We start from the raw sequence: 17,173 nt of genomic DNA, 5'->3' as shown, positions 1-17,173 counted from the left end.
TTATTTTCTCTAACTACAGTCACCACGGTACCATATGGTTTCTCCTATATATATTTCCTCCTGTCCGTCGGTCGAATGACTGGGGTGGGCGGAGCCTAGGAGGGACTATATGGCCAGCTTTGCTGGGACACTTTGCCATTTCCTGTTGGGGAAGAGATATTCCCACAAGTAAGGATGACGCCGTGGACCGGACACACCGTTGGAGAAAGTAATTTATCAGGTAAGCATAAATTCTGTTTTTTACAGAACACTTACTCTGGTGAGCTGAGGAAATTGTAAAGGTAAAACATCTTCCTTTTTAAAAAGAGATGTTCAAGTGATATTTTCCTGTCAGCTTTTTACAGTTTTGCTGCATCTCTTTCAAGTATTATGTCCCTTTAAGACTCTTTTAAATTTACTTCTATTCTCACATGTACTTTGTTCTTTTTGTATTCTTTGTTGAAAAAGAATGTGTGTATATCTTACACTACTGGGAGCTAGCTGGTGATTAATGGCTCCACAGTTGACCTTGGCTAACAAGATGTGTTCAGCTAGCTCCCAATAGTGCATTACTTATCTTCTCTTTGCAGGGGCTATACACACAGTTACACAGACAATAGTGCATAAATAAAATTCTGTAACATATCAGAGGATTTTCTTTTTTGCACTTTTATATCCCTCAGGCTTTTCTCAGCATTTGTGTATTTTAGCAAACGTAAACATTGTTATAATATTTTTTTATTGCTTTTGACTTTTCATAAGGATATAAAAGGTTAATTATGAAATGCATCACAGTAAATGCACATTCAATATGCACACAGATGGATGGCAGTGACTGTAGAACATTATCTTGCAGGCTACTCGGCATGCAGAAATGGTGGCAATCGATCAGGTATTGGATTGGTGTCAAAAGAATGACAAGAGCTCAACAGAAGTGTTTGAGAATACCGTTCTGTATGTGACTGTAGAACCCTGTATCATGTGTGCAGGTGCCTTGCGTCTGCTCCGTATCCTTTTCACTACAATTGGCAAAAATAGAAGTGTTTACTAGCTCTAACTTTACCTGTATTGTAGCTGAAATCAGTAGTTGTACAATGTACTAATAGAATTTCATAGAAATATGCCATGCTAGTCCCTTGCAGTCAATTTACTGGTAAAATGTCATTATCCTACAATACAGATTATAATGTGCAATGTATTATAGCCATATGTGTTAAATATAAGTACACAAAATATAAGTACACATATAACACTTGCATTTAACACATTGACAATGTTCTTGAGCTTGAACAGCTATATAACGTTTATTCACAAAATTGTGCTATTTAAATAAGCACCAGTAAATGGTAAGGTACCTCCCTGTTAAGTTTCAAAGTTTGTTTGAACACTATGGGTTTGATAATGGTCCTGTAGAAAAGTTTATCAAATTATTTATCTACAAACTCCCCATACACTTGGGGATTTCAGTATAAAAGGACAAGATAAACTTTTTCTAAACAATTGTGATCAACTCTTAAATGTATTGGCAACAAAAAAAAATCTTTAATTTTTTTTGTACTTATTATTCATAACTAAAATAAACCTAAGCCAGACCTCAATGGTGTTTGTAGAAAAAAATATATATATTTCTCTTGTAAAGGTGTATCCAGTCCATGGGTTCATCCATTACTTGTGGGATATTCTCTTTCCCAACAGAAAGTTGCAAGAGGACACCCACAGTAGAGCTGTCTATATAGCTCCTCCCCTAACTGCCACCCCCAGTCATTCTCTTGCAACTCTCGACAAGAAAGGAAGTATCAAGAGATATGTGGTGACTTAGTGTAGTTTTTACCTTCAATCAAGAGTTTGTTATTTTTAAACGGTACCGGCGTTGTAGTGTTTTACTCTCAGGCAGAAATTGGAAGAAGAATCTGCCTGGAGGTTGATGATCTTAGCGGTTTGTAACTAAGGTCCATTGCTGTTCTCACACATAACTGAAGAGTATGGAAAGAAAACTTCAGTTGGGGGGACGGTTTGCAGATCACCTGCTTTGAGGTATGTTCAGTATATTTTTTTCTAGAGAGATAAGGTCTAGAAAATGCTGACAGTGCCTGGTATATTTGAGGTAAGCCTGATACAGTGATTTAACAACGACTGGGATCATGCTTACAAGATAAGGGTAATATTCATGTTAACTCTCATATTACTTAGTGTAAAAACGTTTGCATAACTTACAGAAAAAACGTTTTTTCTCTGAAGGTGATAAATCGTTATTTGGGGCCTAGTTTTCCACATGGCTTGTTAGATTACTCCTAGGAGTACTTTTTTATGGCCCTCTTACATTGTGTGCATGGTGGGAGGGACCTATTTTCGCGCACTTTATGCACAGTTGATATTCAGACTGAGACATCCAGCTTCCCTAAAGGAGTCCTCTGGCATCTAGGACCACTATAGAGGGGTTTTTTTCCTGCAAAAATCGTGTTTAAGGGCAGGTAGGAGCCACAGCAGAGCTGTGGCAGTGTGTTTGACTGTTTTTTAACGGTTTTACCGTTTTTCTAATCCGGTTTGGGGCCTAAGGGGTTAATCATCCATTTGCAAGTGGGTGCAAAGCTACTTTAGTCTCTTATACACACTGTAAAAATTTCGTAGAGTTTACTACTTTTTAACACTGTTTTGCAGTTTATGTGGTAGTTTTTTTCTCTTAAAGGCACAGTACCGTTTTTGTTTAATTGCTTTTTCACATTTATTAAAGTGTTTTACAAGCTTGCTGGTCTCATTACTAGTCTGTTAAACATGTCTGACATAGAGGAAACTCCTTGTTCATTATGTTTAGAAGCCATTGTGGAACCCCCTCTTAGAATGTGTACCAAATGCACTGACCTTTCTATAAGTTATAAAGACCATATTATGGGTTTTAAACATTTATCACCAGAGGTTTCTCAGACTGACAAAAGGGAGGTTAAACCACCTAGCTCTCCCAATGTGTCAGAACCTATATCTCCCGCGCAAGTGACGCCAAGTACATCTGGCGCGTCCAATGCGTTTACCTTACAAGACATGGTGGCAGTTATGAATCATACCCTCACAGAGGTATTGTCCAAACTGCCAGGGTTACAAGGAAAGCGAGACAGCTCTGGGGCTAGAACAAATACAGAGCTTTCTGACGCTTTAGTAGCTATGTCTGATATACCCTCACAATGTACAGAAGCCGAAGCAGGAGAGCTTCTATCTGTGGGTGACATTTCTGATTCAGGGAAGGCGTTAGTTCAGTCTGACTCTGAAATGACAGCATTTAAATTTAAGCTTGAACACCTCTGCTTGTTGCTCAGGGAGGTTTTAGCGACTCTGGATGACTGTGACACCATTGTAGTCCCAGAGAAATTGTGTAAAATGGACAAATACTTTGTAGTGCCTGTTTACACTGATGTTTTTCCAATCCCTAAGAGGTTTTCAGAAATTATTACGAAGGAATGGGATAGACCAGGTGTACCGTTCTCTCCCCCTCCTGCTTTTGAAAAGATGTTTCCCATAGATGCCGCTACACGGGACTCGTGAAAGACGGTCCCTAAGGTGGAGGGAGCAGTCTCTACTCTAGCTAAGCTTACAACTATCCCCGTCGAGGACAGGCGTGCTTTCCTAGATCCAATGGATAAAAAATTAGAGGGTTTCCTTAAGAAAACCTTTATACAACAAGGTTTTATGCTCCAGTCACTGCTGCAGTGGCTTTCTGGTTCGAGTCTCTTGAAGAGGCTCTACAGGTGGAGTCCCCGTTGGATGATATCCTAGACAGGCTTAAAGCTCTTAAGTTAGCCAATTCATTTATTTCTGACGCCGTTTTTCATTTAACAAAGCTAACGGCTATGAATTCAGGTTTTGCCATTCAGGTGTGTAGGGCGCTATGGCTTAAATCCTGGTCAGCTGACGTTACTTCAAAGTCTAAGCTTCTCAACATCCCCTTCAAAGGGCAGACCCTATTAGGGCCTGGACTGAAGGAGATCATTTCTGATATTACTGGAGGAAAAGGCCACGCCCTTCCCCAGAATAGGTCCAACAAATTAAGGACCAAACAGACTAATTTTCGTTCCTTTCGAAACTTCAAGAGTGGCGCAGCTTCAACTTCCTCTACTTCAAAACAAGAAGGAAATTTTGCCCAGTCCAAACCAGTCTGGAGACCTAACCAGGCTTGGAACAAAGGAAAGCAGGCCAAAAAACCTGCTGCTGCCTCTAAGACAGCATGAAGGAGTAGCCCCCAATCCAGGACCGGATCTAGTTGGGGGCAGACTTTCTCTCTTCGCCCAGGCTTGGGCAAGAGACGTCCAGGATCCCTGGGCTCTGGAGATTGTTTCCCAGGGATATCTTCTGGATTTCAAATCCTCATCTCCAAAGGGGAGATTTCATCTCTCACAATTATCTGCAAACCAGATAAAGAGAGAGGCATTCTAACGTTGCGTTCAAGACCTTCTGGTTATGGGAGTGATCCACCCAGTTCCAAGGGAGGAACAGGGGCAAGGATTCTATTCAAATCTGTTTATAGTTCCCAAAAAAGAGGGAACTTTCAGACCAATCTTGGATCTCAAGATCCTAAACAAATTTCTCAGGGTCCCATCCTTCAAGATGGAGACTATTCGAACCATCCTACCTATGATCCAGGAGGGTCAATATATGACTACCGTGGACTTGAAGAATGCTTATCTCCACATTCCGATACACAGAGATCATCATCGGTTTCTCAGGTTTGCCTTCTTAGACAGGCATTACCAGTTTGTGGCTCTTCTTTACGAAGGTTCTAGGGTCCCTACTGGCGGTTCTAAGGTCACGAGGCATTGCGGTGGCTCCTTACCTAGACGACATTCTGATACAGGTGTCGAATTTTCAAATCGCCAAGTCCCATACGGACATTGTTCTGGCATTCCTGAGGTCTCACGGGTGGAAGGTGAACGAAGAAAAGAGTTCTCTCTCTCCCCTCTCACAAGAGTTTCCTTTCTAGGAACTCTGATAGATTCAGTAGAAATGAAGATTTTTCTGACAGAGGTCAGGTTGTCAAAGCTTCTAAGTTCCTGCCGTGCTCTTTATTCCACTTCTCAGCCGTCAGTGGCTCAGTGTATGGAAGTAATCGGCTTAATGGTAGCGGCAATGGACATAGTTCCGTTTGCCCGCCTACATCTCAGACCACTGCAACTTTGCATGCTCAATCAGTGGAATGGGGATTACACAGATTTGTCCCATCTGCTAAATCTGGATCGGACAACATCACGACTGTAGCCTATATCAACCATCAGGGGGGTACAAGGAGCCCCCTGGTGATGTTGGAGGTTTCAAAGATAATTCTATGGGCAGAGGTTCACTCTTGCCATCTCTCAGCTATCCATATCCCAGGAGTAGAGAACTGGGAGGCGGATTTCCTAAGTCGGCAGACTTTTCATCCGGGGGAGTGGGAGCTCCATCCGGAGGTATTTGCCCAGTTGATTCAACTATGGGGCAAACCAGAACTGGATCTCATGGCGTCTCGTCAGAACGCCAAGCTTCCTCGTTACGGGTCCAGGTCCAGGGATCCCAAGGCAGTGCTGATAGATGCTCTAGCAGCGCCCTGGTCCTTCAGCCTGACTTATGTGTTTCCACCGTTTCCTCTGCTCCCTCGTCTGATTGCCAAGATCAAGCAGGAGAGAGCTTCGGTGATTTTGATAGCTCCTGCGTGGCCACGCAGGACTTGTTATGCAGATCTGGTGGACATGTCATCCTTTCCACCATGGACTCTGCCGCTGAGGCAGGACCTTCTACTTCAAGGTCCTTTCAAACATCCAAATCTAATTTCTCTGCGTCTGACTGCTTGGAGATTGAACGCTTGATTCTATCAAAGCGTGGTTTTTCCGAGTCGGTCATTGATACCTTAATTCAGGCTCGAAAGCCTGTCACCAGGAAAATCTATCATAAGATATGGTGTAAATATCTTCATTGGTGTGAATCCAAGGGTTACTCATGGAGTAAAGTCAGGATTCCTAGAATCTTATCCTTTCTCCAAGAGGGATTGGAGAAAGGATTGTCTGCTAGTTCCTTAAATGATTTCTGCTCTGTCTATTCTTTTGCACAAACGTCTGGCTGAGGTTCAGGCATTTTGTCAGGCTTTAGTTAGAATTAAGCCTGTGTTTAAACCTGTTGCTCCGCCATGGAGTTTAAATTTAGTTCTTAAAGTTCTTCAAGGGGTTCCGTTTGAACCTTTGCATTCCATAGATATTAAACTTTTATCTTGGAAAGTTCTGTTTCTGGTAGCTATCTCCTCGGTTTGAAGAGTTTCGGAATTGTCTGCTTTCCAGTGTGATTCCCCTTATCTGATTTTCCATGCAGATAAGGTAGTTTTGCGTACCAAACCTGGGTTTCTTCCTAAGGTAGTATCTAATAAGAACATCAATCAGGAGATGGTTGTTCCTTCATTATGTCCTAATCCTTCCTTAAAGAAGGAACGTCTTTTACACAATCTTGATGTGGTACATGCTTTAAAGTTTTATCTACAAGCTACGAAGGATTTTCGTCAAACATCTGCTTTGTTTGTTGTCTACTCTGTACAGAGGAGAGGCCAAAAGGCTTCGGCAACTTCTCTTTCTTTTTGGCTGAGAAGCATAATCCGCTTAGCTTATGAGACTGCTGGCCAGCAGCCTCCTGAAAGAATTACAGCTCATTCCACTAGAGCGATGGCTTCCACATGGGCTTTTAAAAATGAGGCCTCTGTTGAACAGATTTGTAAGGCGGCTACTTGGTCTTCGCTTCACACTTTTTCTAAATTCTACAAATTCAATACTTTTGCTTCTTCGGAGGCTATTTTTGGGAGAAAGGTCTTACAGGCAGTGGTGCCTTCCGTTTATGTTCCTGCCTTGTCCCTCCCTTCATCCGTGTCCTAAAGCTTTGGTATTGGTATCCCACAAGTAATGGATGAACCCGTGGACTGGATACACCTTTACAAGAGAACTAAATTTATGCTTACCTGATAAATTTATTTCTCTTGTGGTGTATCCAGTCCACGGCCCGCCCTGTCATTTTAAGGCAAGTGTTTTTTATTTTTAAACTACAGTCACCACTGCACCCTATAGTTTCTCCTTTTTTCTTGCTTGTCTTCGGTCGAATGACTGGGGGTGGCAGTTAGGGGAGGAGCTATATAGACAGCTCTGCTGTGGGTGTCCTCTTGCAACTTCCTGTTGGGAAGGAGAATATCCCACAAGTAATGGATGAACCCGTGAACTGGATACACCACAAGAGAAATAAATTTATCAGGTAAGCATAAATTTTGTTTTTATATCAGATACAAACACAAGATATATAGAGATGGCGCTAAAAACAATAGAGAGTATATATCACTCTGTACAGAGGGCCCAATCCTTATCAGTGTTACCGAATCATCCTTACCTCATATGATTGGGGGATTTTAACGTAAGTGCACACCCAAAGGGGGACACACATCTATCTAAAGAAGAATATTGAACTGCTCTCTACCATTTCATTTGTTCATCTGCTATATTAGAGACTGGTAGCACCTGATCTCCATATATATCACTTTCATATTTGTTGTTTGTGAGAGACTTTTGAGGTTTCCTGAGTGTTAATATATGCATGGTAATTTATATTAGCATATACTTGCTCTATTAGTGATATATACTCTCTATTGTTTTTAGCGCCATCTCTATATAGCTTGTGTTTGTATTTTATTTCTGGGGGAAATTTGGCATTTCTTCTACCCTAAGAGATTGGCAGTCTATCGGAATAGGAGAGTTTATTGACACTTAGAGGTGCAGAATATATTATAGTACCCCTTCCCTACCTCAGCAGCTCTACAGGGTGAGCTAAAGGGTGTGTACCTAATAGCTTTCTGTCTTACATTTATGTATTTTATATCAGATATTCACAATTTGTCATCCTAGTCTCTGCTTTACTGAAGTAAACCTGCTGTGATAAGAACAGATGTGACGTTCCAGGACTAGCGTGGCGCTTTAATCATGCCATGATTTTAAACAGCCACTCACAGATGAAAGGCCCAGTCTTAACATGAGTTGTCACCGTTCTGGGAAAGCTGAATTGCAGTTAGTTTATAATGTATCTAATATACTTTTGGTTATATCTAATAATAATATACCAATGGTTAGATTTTTTTTTTTTTATTTCTTTTAAAAAAAAATCTTCATTTTGCACTATTGAATAATATAGGTATATATTTCTAAATGTTGGCGTTTTAGCTAAATAAAATGGGAAACTATAAGTGTGTGTTTAAGATATTTAGGAAATAGAGGCCCCCCATGCACACACACACATATATATATATATATATATATATATAATCTGTAAAGAAAAAACAATTAAATTGATGTTCACTTGCAATCAGTGCGAAATGCTAAAACAGCTTGTAACATAGGGATATACAATGACTTAACACTGAAAGAGTTAAAGACAACTTCTTGTGATATGATCTTGAGACTTTACACCTTTGTTAGATGAATTTGTTCTTGTACACTTTGTCCTGGTGTAAATATCCTTGTAGTCAGAAGCATTAACCTTTGCACTTTTTTTGGCAACTCATCAACTGGGACACTGCACTGTCATTATCTGATTTAGTTTTAGCTCTTTTTTTTTTGTTCAAGCAATGTTCTGTTGTTTAATTGGTTGTTGCAGATATTAGTGAAGGTGGGTTTCTTATAGATTATTTTCTATAGCGTGGCTGCAACTGACAATGATTTCTTAGGTAGCTGATAGACAGCCTTTGCTTAAAGGGACACTAAACACAAAATATAAACCTTCATATTTAAGAATAATTTTGCAATGCAAACTGCAGCTTTAATTTGTCAAATGTGTATTGTTTTATGATTTCCCTGTCCCCCAGACAAAGATAGCAAGAGAATGAAGAAAATTGATAATAGGAGTAAATTATAAAGTTGCTTAAAATTGAATGCTCTATCTGAATCATGAAAGTAGAAATTTGGGTTCAGTGTCTCTTTAAGGCAATTTATGTGAGCTTTTTTTTTTTTTTTCCCCTCGCTAAGCTTCTGTGTTCTGTGGTACCACATGCTTTTAAAAGATGTATTATCAGTTTTGCATCAACAATCATGATAGGCAAATCATTCTTTGCAATAGTAACCAAGTGAATCAGTGCTAAACCACATGATACCCAAATGTTGAAGCACTTGAAAGTGATGCAGCATATCTTTAAAAGCTGACTAGTCAAGTTTAATGGTCATTTAAAGGGACATTAAGCACCCTTTGCTTTGTGTACAATTTGTGCTTTGTCTCATACTCCTTAGAGAGGCCAAAAAGCATATTTTATAACCTTCAAAAGATGTGAATCAAATAGTTGATTTAGGCAATTTGCAGCATTATGAAAATACAGGTTTCAAATGTTGCTTTTTGGCTTCTAGGGAGTCTAAGATAAAGCACTTTTTTTTTCTTTTTCTTTTTTTTTACACAAAAGTAAAGAGGTGTGTGAAATGTCCTATTAAGGTTTGCGAAACACTTGGAAGAAATATTTACAGTTGTTTAGTATCTGCTTTAGTACATGTGTATGTATGTATATGTGTGTGTGTGTGTGTGTGTGTGTGTGTGTGTGTATATATATATATATATATATATATATATAGATACACATATATATATATATATATATGTGTGTGTGTGTGTATGTATGTCTGTAAATACATATATACACATATAAATACATATGTACACAAATATAGACATTAGATATATATGAGGTATGTATCTCAATGATAAAGCCTTTGCCTAAATTTTTTTTCTTACATCTGAGACCTCATATCTTGAGCCCATATAACCTTCCATCCTAATAGGAGGAGAGTCCACTGCTTCATTCATTACTTGTGGGAATTAAGAAGCTGGCCACCAGGAGGAGGCAAAGACACCCCAGCCAAAAGCTTAAATACCTCCCCCACTCCCCTCATCCCCCAGTGATTCTTTGCCTTTCGTCACAGGAGGTTGGCAGAGAAGTGTCGGAAGATTCGGAGTAGTCTCTTATGGAGGGTAGTACTCTTCGAAATGGGACTGGAGTTTTAAGTAGTCCTGTCAGCCTCTCAGTGAGAGCATGAATGAAAGTTAGAGTCCGGAGATGCAGGGAGAGTCTTTCTGCGAAACCATCCTTACTCAGATTAACAGCTCCATAAGCAATCAGCGTTGACGAGTTTCGCTGACTGCTTTTCTGCTCTCAACTCCATGTCAGGAGCAATGCTACTACCCTGTCACACTTGAAAGGCTGTGTTCCTGTTCCACGGCATAGATTCTGGTAAGGTTGTTTCATTTATACACATATGATAACGTAAGAAGACAGGGTCACAGTGTGTCTCTTTTTATCTGTATAGAATCAAGGATAATACCCTAGGAAAGGGGGTTATTGAACAGGGGTGGATTTGTGCATAATATTGTTATTATTGTGTTTAATGCTACGACATGTGTAAGATGAGGCTCTGTCAGTGTGTGAACAGTCAGTTTTCTTAGCGAGAGATCGGCGCAGGCCTTTTTTTGGCGCATTTTCTATCTAGTGCAGGGGCGTTCCTGCATGGCACTCCATGTGACCTGGTGTGGCCTCTTTAACTTCCTCTCTCTGGACCGGCGGTTATAGGAGACAAAGCGGTTTCTCTGTGGTCCGGGTCATAGGAGGTGGTGAGTGCACTGGCCATAGGGATATAACGGTGACATTTAATTTCTATCTAGTCCGCAATAAAGGCGCAAGCTTTGGAGGACTCTGATATGTTAGAGGGTACTCCCTCTTTAATTAAACCAAATAACTGTGTCTATTGTGAGGAGGTTCTGGTTGATCCGCCTGTTCAACTTTGTTCCACATGCTTTGATAAAATTGCATTATCTAGAAAGAATAAGATATTTAGTGCAACTGAGCCGTCCACCTCTTGAGGGTTCTCCGTCCCGCGAGGTACGTTCCCTACACTCATCTCCGATTGCACATGCAGCTCCCCAGGGCACTACTAATCCTCCTGCGGGAAGGGCCAGATTTCGATGATCAGTTACAAACGGCGGTTTCTGCGGCCTTCATTACCTTACCATTCCCTGCTAATCGCAAGCGTAAGCTGAAACATAGCTATCCGTCCCAGGGGTCATCTACTCCGCTGGATGTCTCTTACAGATTATCCGCTGATGAAGACGACTCCAACTCTGATGTTTTTTTCTGGGTCGGAACTGACGACTTCTACACCTCTGTCTGCGGAGGAGCCAGATTTTGAATTTAAGATGGAGCATTTTCGCTTTCTGCTAAAAGAGGTGCTTGCTACGTTGGAGGTTCCTGAACCGAAACTGCCCGAGGAACCTTCGATTCCTAAGCTAGATAGGGTTTACAAGGACAGGGTGGTGCCTCAGGTTTTTTCGGTCCCCATTAAAATGGCTATTATTATTAAGAATGAATGGGAGAAACTTGGTTCGTCCTTTCCCCCCCCCCTACTTCTTTTTAAAAGTTATTCCCCATTCCGGACTCGCAGCTTGAGCTGTGGGGGGCTATTCCTAAGGTGGATGGTGCTATCTCCACGCTCGCTAAGCGAACGACTATCCCAAGGTAGCTCTTCGTTCAAGGAGTCCATGGATAAAAAAATTGGAGTCCATGCTGAGGAAGATGTTCCAACTCACGGGGTTCATTTTTCTACCGGCAGCTGCAGTCGCTGCAATGGCTAGAGCGGATACCTATCGGTGCGACACTCTGTCTGCTATGGTTGAGGTGGAGACTCCCCTCGAGGAGATACAGGAACGAATTAAGGCCTTAAAGGTAGCTTATTTGTTCATCTGTGATGCAAATATGCAGATTATTCGCCTGAATGCAAAGACATCAGGTTTGTTTGTTCTAGCCCGTAGGGCTCTGTGGTTAAAGTCATGGTCCGCTTAGATGACTTCCAAGTCTAGCTTACTTTCCCTCCCATTTAAAGGGAAGGTTCTTTTTGGTCCAGGCCTGGACTCTATCATATCCACGGTCAAGGATGGCAAGGGTGCTTTCCTGCCGCAGGATAAGAAAAATAAGCCCAAGGGGTCTACTTTTCGTCCTTTTCGTTCGGACAAGTCTCAACGTCAGCAGCCTGCCGCGAAAACAGAGCAGTCCAAGGATTCTTGGAAACCAGCTCACTCTTGGAACAAAATCAAGCAGAGCAAAAAGCCCGCCAAGACAAAATCGTCATGAAGGGGCGGCCCCCGATTCGTCTCCGGATCGCGTAGGGGGCAGACTATCTCTTTTTGCGGAGGCCTGGATAAGAGACGTTCAGGACCCTTGGGTTCTGGAGTACATAGCCCGGGGTTACAGGATTCAAGACTCATCCGCCCAGAGGCATATTCTTCCTGTCAAACCTATCATTAAATCCAGAGAAGAGAGACGCCTTCCTAGGATGCGTGAGGGATCTCTCCTCTCTCGGAGTAATCGTCCCAGTCCCTCTATCAGAAAGAGGTCTGGGGTGTTATTCAAACCTTTGGTCCCAAAGAAGTCTTTACAAAGGTTCTGGGAGCACTGCTCGTGGTGGCGAGATCCAGAGGTATTGCAGTGATTCCTTATCTGGATGATATCCTGGTCTAGGCTCCGTCCTGCAGTCTCGCGGAGGAACACTCGAGGGCTCTTCTCCTTCGATCCCACGGATGGAAGATAAACGAAGGAAAGAGTTCTCTGGTTCCCAGCAACAGGGTGGAATTCCTGGGTACGATAATAGATTCCTTATCCATGAAGATATTTTTGACAGATCAGAGATTGCGTCCAGCTGTCTTGCCCTTAAGACCTCCTCAAGGACATCTGTGGCCAGGTGTATTGAGGTAATTGGGCTCATGGTATCCAGCATAGATGTCATTCCATATGCCAGGTTCCATCTCAGGCCTCTTCAGTTGTGCATGTTGAGACAATGGATGACATCTATCCCTACAGATATCGCTGGACATCCGAACAAGGGAATCCCTCTCTTGGTGGATCTGTCCCGGACAACTGTCCCAGGGGAAATCCTTCCTGAGACCATCCTGGGAGATTGTAACCACGGACGCAAGTATATCAGGATGGGGAGCTTTTTGGGGTGCCAGAAAGGCACAGGGCAGGTGGACTCGAGAGGAGTCGAGTCTACCGATAAATATTCTGGAACTCCTGGCAATATATTAAACTCTCTGAGGGCTTGGCACCCCCTGGGGTCATCTTGATTCATCAGGTTCTAGTCGGACAACATTACCTCGGGGGCTTACATGAACCATCAGGGGGAACGAGAAGCTCCCTTCCCATGACGGAAGTATCTCAGATTCTGGAATGGGCAGAGAACCACAAATGTTCGCTCTCAGTGATCTACATTCCGGGTATGGACAAAGGGGAAGCGGATTTTCTCAGCAGACAATTGTTTCATCCAGGGGAATGGTCTCTCCATCCCTAGGTGTTCGCAGAGATCTCCAACAGATGGGGGACGCTGAAGATAGACCTCATGGCGTCCAAACTCAACTTCAAGCTACCTTGATACGGGTCGCGGTCCAGGGATCCCCAGGGAGAGCTGATAGATTCCTTAGTGGTGCCCTGGGAGTTCTTTTTTTTTTTTTTTATAATTCTTTTTATTAAGGAAAAAACAAATCATCACATAATGTCATACTGTCTTGAGCCACACAAGGTACATTGTAACATAAAAACTTCCATATATATGTATTCCTACATCATACATAAAAAAATAAGTCAAAAATAAATCCAAAACATATAGGTACACAAGACAGCAACTAACATCATCTCTACTATAGTATTACCATAAAGCAGCTTTTATAACATTTCCTGATCAATTTTAGTGTTGCAATACTATATATTATAGATTTCCTAATTATTCCAAAGATAGACCAAGGGTGTATTGTAACACCATGGAAGAAAGACCCGAAGAAAAAAAAGAAAAAGAAAGAAAGCGAAGAAGAGAGAGAGAAAAAAAAAAAGGAGAAAAAGGGGACCCAGACCCCCCCACACTCAGATCGATAATCCTCACCCCAACCCCGCCATTGCAGGGTCCACTGGGCTTTTTAACAGTCTCTATAATTCCTTATCCATGTATGAGGGAATGTTCCCAGTATCACCAGTTCTGCAAAGCTGATCGAAGAAAGGAAGGGGGACAAAATTTGCTTCTGGACTGGAGTTGGGAATGTTGCAATCACGGAGGCCCATCCAATCAAAAAAAAATTGATTCTGGACTCCTTTACATGTTGTAGATGAAATGATTCATAAATAATTTGTTCTCTAATACCTTTCAATATAGAGGCCAAACTAGGAGCTTTAACAGACGTCCAGTTCTTAAAAATAATGTGTCTAGTGGTAAGTATGATAGTATTAACTATGCGTCTATCTATATTCAATCTAACATCAGTAACCAAAAAAAGAATGTCTTCTAGAGAAAGGGAGTGCGATACCTTTAAAACCCTATTTACCCAAAATTGTATTTTATACCACAACTGTCGAATTTTTGGACAAAACCATAACATATGAGCCAGATCCGCACAAGGGCATGAACATCTATAGCAGGCTGCACCTTGTTCTGGATAGAATCTGGATAATTTAGCTGGCGTTAGATAGAAATTATTGATTAATTTTAGATGAGATTCTTTCCAGCCCACTGATATAGGATAACTAGAAGCCTGAGAGAGGCTGACTACAATCTTCTCTGTATCAATCGTTTCAATAGTCGACCTCCAAGAAGCACATAGTTTATCCATAGCTAGAATACCTTGTTTGGACAGCATTACATCATATATCAGAGATATAGATGCTTCTCCTACTCTAAATTTATGGATACACATCTTCACGTCTGACCAGTCAGATGTGAAAGAAGCGTACCATTTCTGAGATGAGACATAGTGTTGTATCTGAAAATATGCATATTGATTCCTACATGGAAGAACAAACTTTTGACATAGAGTAGCCCAAGGATGGATTCGGAGATCAGAAGTCAACAGTTGAAATATATCTTTAAGCCCCTTATCTCGCCAGTTTCTAAACACCTTCTGATCTATACCCGGAAGAAAAAGTGGGTTTCCCATAATCGGTAGGAATTCAGAAAATGCTGGATCAATTTTAAGAGCATGACCAGCTTTATGCCAAGCAGATATTATGTTCTTAAATGAGCACAGTTTCTTAACGTGTATCGGTAGATTTGGAGATGAGCAATGCAGGAGAGCACACAATGACCAAGGAGAAACCAGATGTTCTTCAAGGGCATATGACGAAACTATATTAGATTGGGCAATCCAATCGAATGCAAATTTCAATAAAGTTGCCAAATTATAGAGTTTAATATTTGGAAGAGCCAACCCGGCTGCAGAAAATTTATTGGTCAATCTATTAATCGATAACCGTGGCTTTTTACCTTTCCAAATAAATTGAGAAAACCAAGACTCCATTCTCTTTAAATCTTTGTTTAATATATATAATGGCAGATTTTGCAACAAATATAAAATACGTGGAAAAATTAATGTCTTGATAAGACTTATAGAAGCTGAAATAGATAATGGAAAAATCCTCCACAACGGTAAATCATCTTTAATCTTCTGGAAGAGGGGTAGAAAGTTTTCCTGATACCAGAATTTAGGATTTTTGTTTATATCCAAACCCAAATATTTGATGCTTCTTACTCTTCTGAACTTAGTTACGGTTAACTTCCCCTTTTCCCTACCCAGCCACATTATTTCACTTTTATCAGTATTAATCTTCTATCCTGAAAAGGAATTGAATTCCTCCAATACCTGGACTATTTCTGGAATTGCAATCGCAGTATTCTGGATAAATATTAGCATATCATCTGCGTATAATAAGAGCTTAAACTTTGCGTTCCAAGTGGGATTCCCTTTAATACATCTCTTAGACGAACTGCAAGAGGTTCTAGGGCAATATTAAAAAGGAGGGGGGACAACGGACATCCCTGCCTCGTTCCCCTCTGTAAAACAATTGGTGCCGACACTGTTTGATTGATCAGAAGGAACGACCTGGGATTCTGATAAATGTTCCTGATTATTTTGAAAGTTATCTGAAAAGCTGAATTTAGCGAGTGCAGAAAAAAGATGCGACCACGATATACTATCAAACGCTTTGACAGCATCTAAAGTTAACACTGCCCGATCTTTCAAGCCACTATCAGTTCTAGGAAGCTCACTATTCCACATATAGTCCACAAGCGTAATTAATTTCCGAATATTTTTCGTCGGATTACGAGGTCAGGATGAATAAGATTATCCAGATAATATGAGAGTCTGGAAGATAAGACTGACACTAAAATTTTATAATCAGCGTTGAGCACTGAGATTGGTCTATAGGAAGCAGGGTCCATTGGATCTTTGCCTTTTTTAAAAATTAAAGAAATATTGGCAGCTGCAAAGAGGTTGGAAATAGGATTATCAGAATAAAAATAAAAATTGAAAAGCTTTACTAATATGGGAGTAATTTCCTCAACTAATATTTTATAATACTCTGCAGGTAGCCCGTCTGGGCCAGTTGCTTTACTCATCTTTGCAGCTTTAATTACAGTAACGATCTCTTCATTATTAAACGGTGCATTCAACCTTTCCAGATTTTCTAATTGTATTCTAGGCACCTTGGTCTTAGACCAAAAATTTTCTTGTTTCTTTAAATCAGCCGGAACCTCCGTATAGAGCTGTTGATAGTATTGAGAGAAAGCATTAGATATATCCTTAGTCTCATTGTAATAAGTTTACTCTACCTGAATAACAGGAATAAAATTTCTCCTTTTCCTTGTTTTAACCAATCTGGCTAGATTTTTTGCCGAACAGCCGTGAAAACTTCTGAAGCGTAAATTAATTTTGTGTTCTTCTTCCTGATGTTTTTGTAATAGGAATGCCTCTCTCTCCTTTTTCATTTCAAGGTATTTAGACCAATTATGCGTCGAGCGACTCAAATAATAAGTTCTAAAAGCGTTCCTAACTTGGTTAGTTAGTTGGACTTCCTGCGCCCTTTTTTTCCTATTAAGAGTAACCATATAGCCTTTGATGGCGCCTCGTATGACCGCCTTAGATGCCTCCCAGAAAGTTTCAATTTACTGTAAGTGGGCAATATTAAATTGACAAAAGTCCTTGAAGCTCTGTTTTAACCAGAGTGTGAATCTAGGATTGTTCAAAAGATAACGGCGAAAGAAGAATGCAGGACCTTTCATGTTAGACATGATCTGTCTGTCCAAGACTAGAGAAATAATAGCATGATCTGTAACTACAATTTCTCCAATTCCAGCCTCTAGAAAACTGTCGA

The 17,173-nt window shown here is 40.9% G+C and overlaps 1 protein-coding gene across 1 annotated transcript in view; it reads left to right on the top strand.

Moving 5' to 3' along the window:
- The window catches only part of ADAT2 (adenosine deaminase tRNA specific 2), a 69,498-nt gene that overhangs the window by 41,809 nt on the left and 10,516 nt on the right, over positions 1-17,173 (top strand). Inside the window, exon 4 of the mRNA XM_053710642.1 lies at positions 836-987. Coding sequence (XP_053566617.1) covers positions 836-987 — 152 coding nt within the window. The remainder of the gene's footprint in view (positions 1-835; positions 988-17,173) is intronic.

The sequence above is a fragment of the Bombina bombina genome, chromosome 4, assembly GCF_027579735.1.
Source record: "Bombina bombina isolate aBomBom1 chromosome 4, aBomBom1.pri, whole genome shotgun sequence".
NCBI classification, from domain to species: Eukaryota; Metazoa; Chordata; class Amphibia; order Anura; family Bombinatoridae; genus Bombina; species Bombina bombina.
Note: the sequence above shows the minus strand (reverse complement) of the source record. Positions and strands in the feature narration are given on the sequence as shown.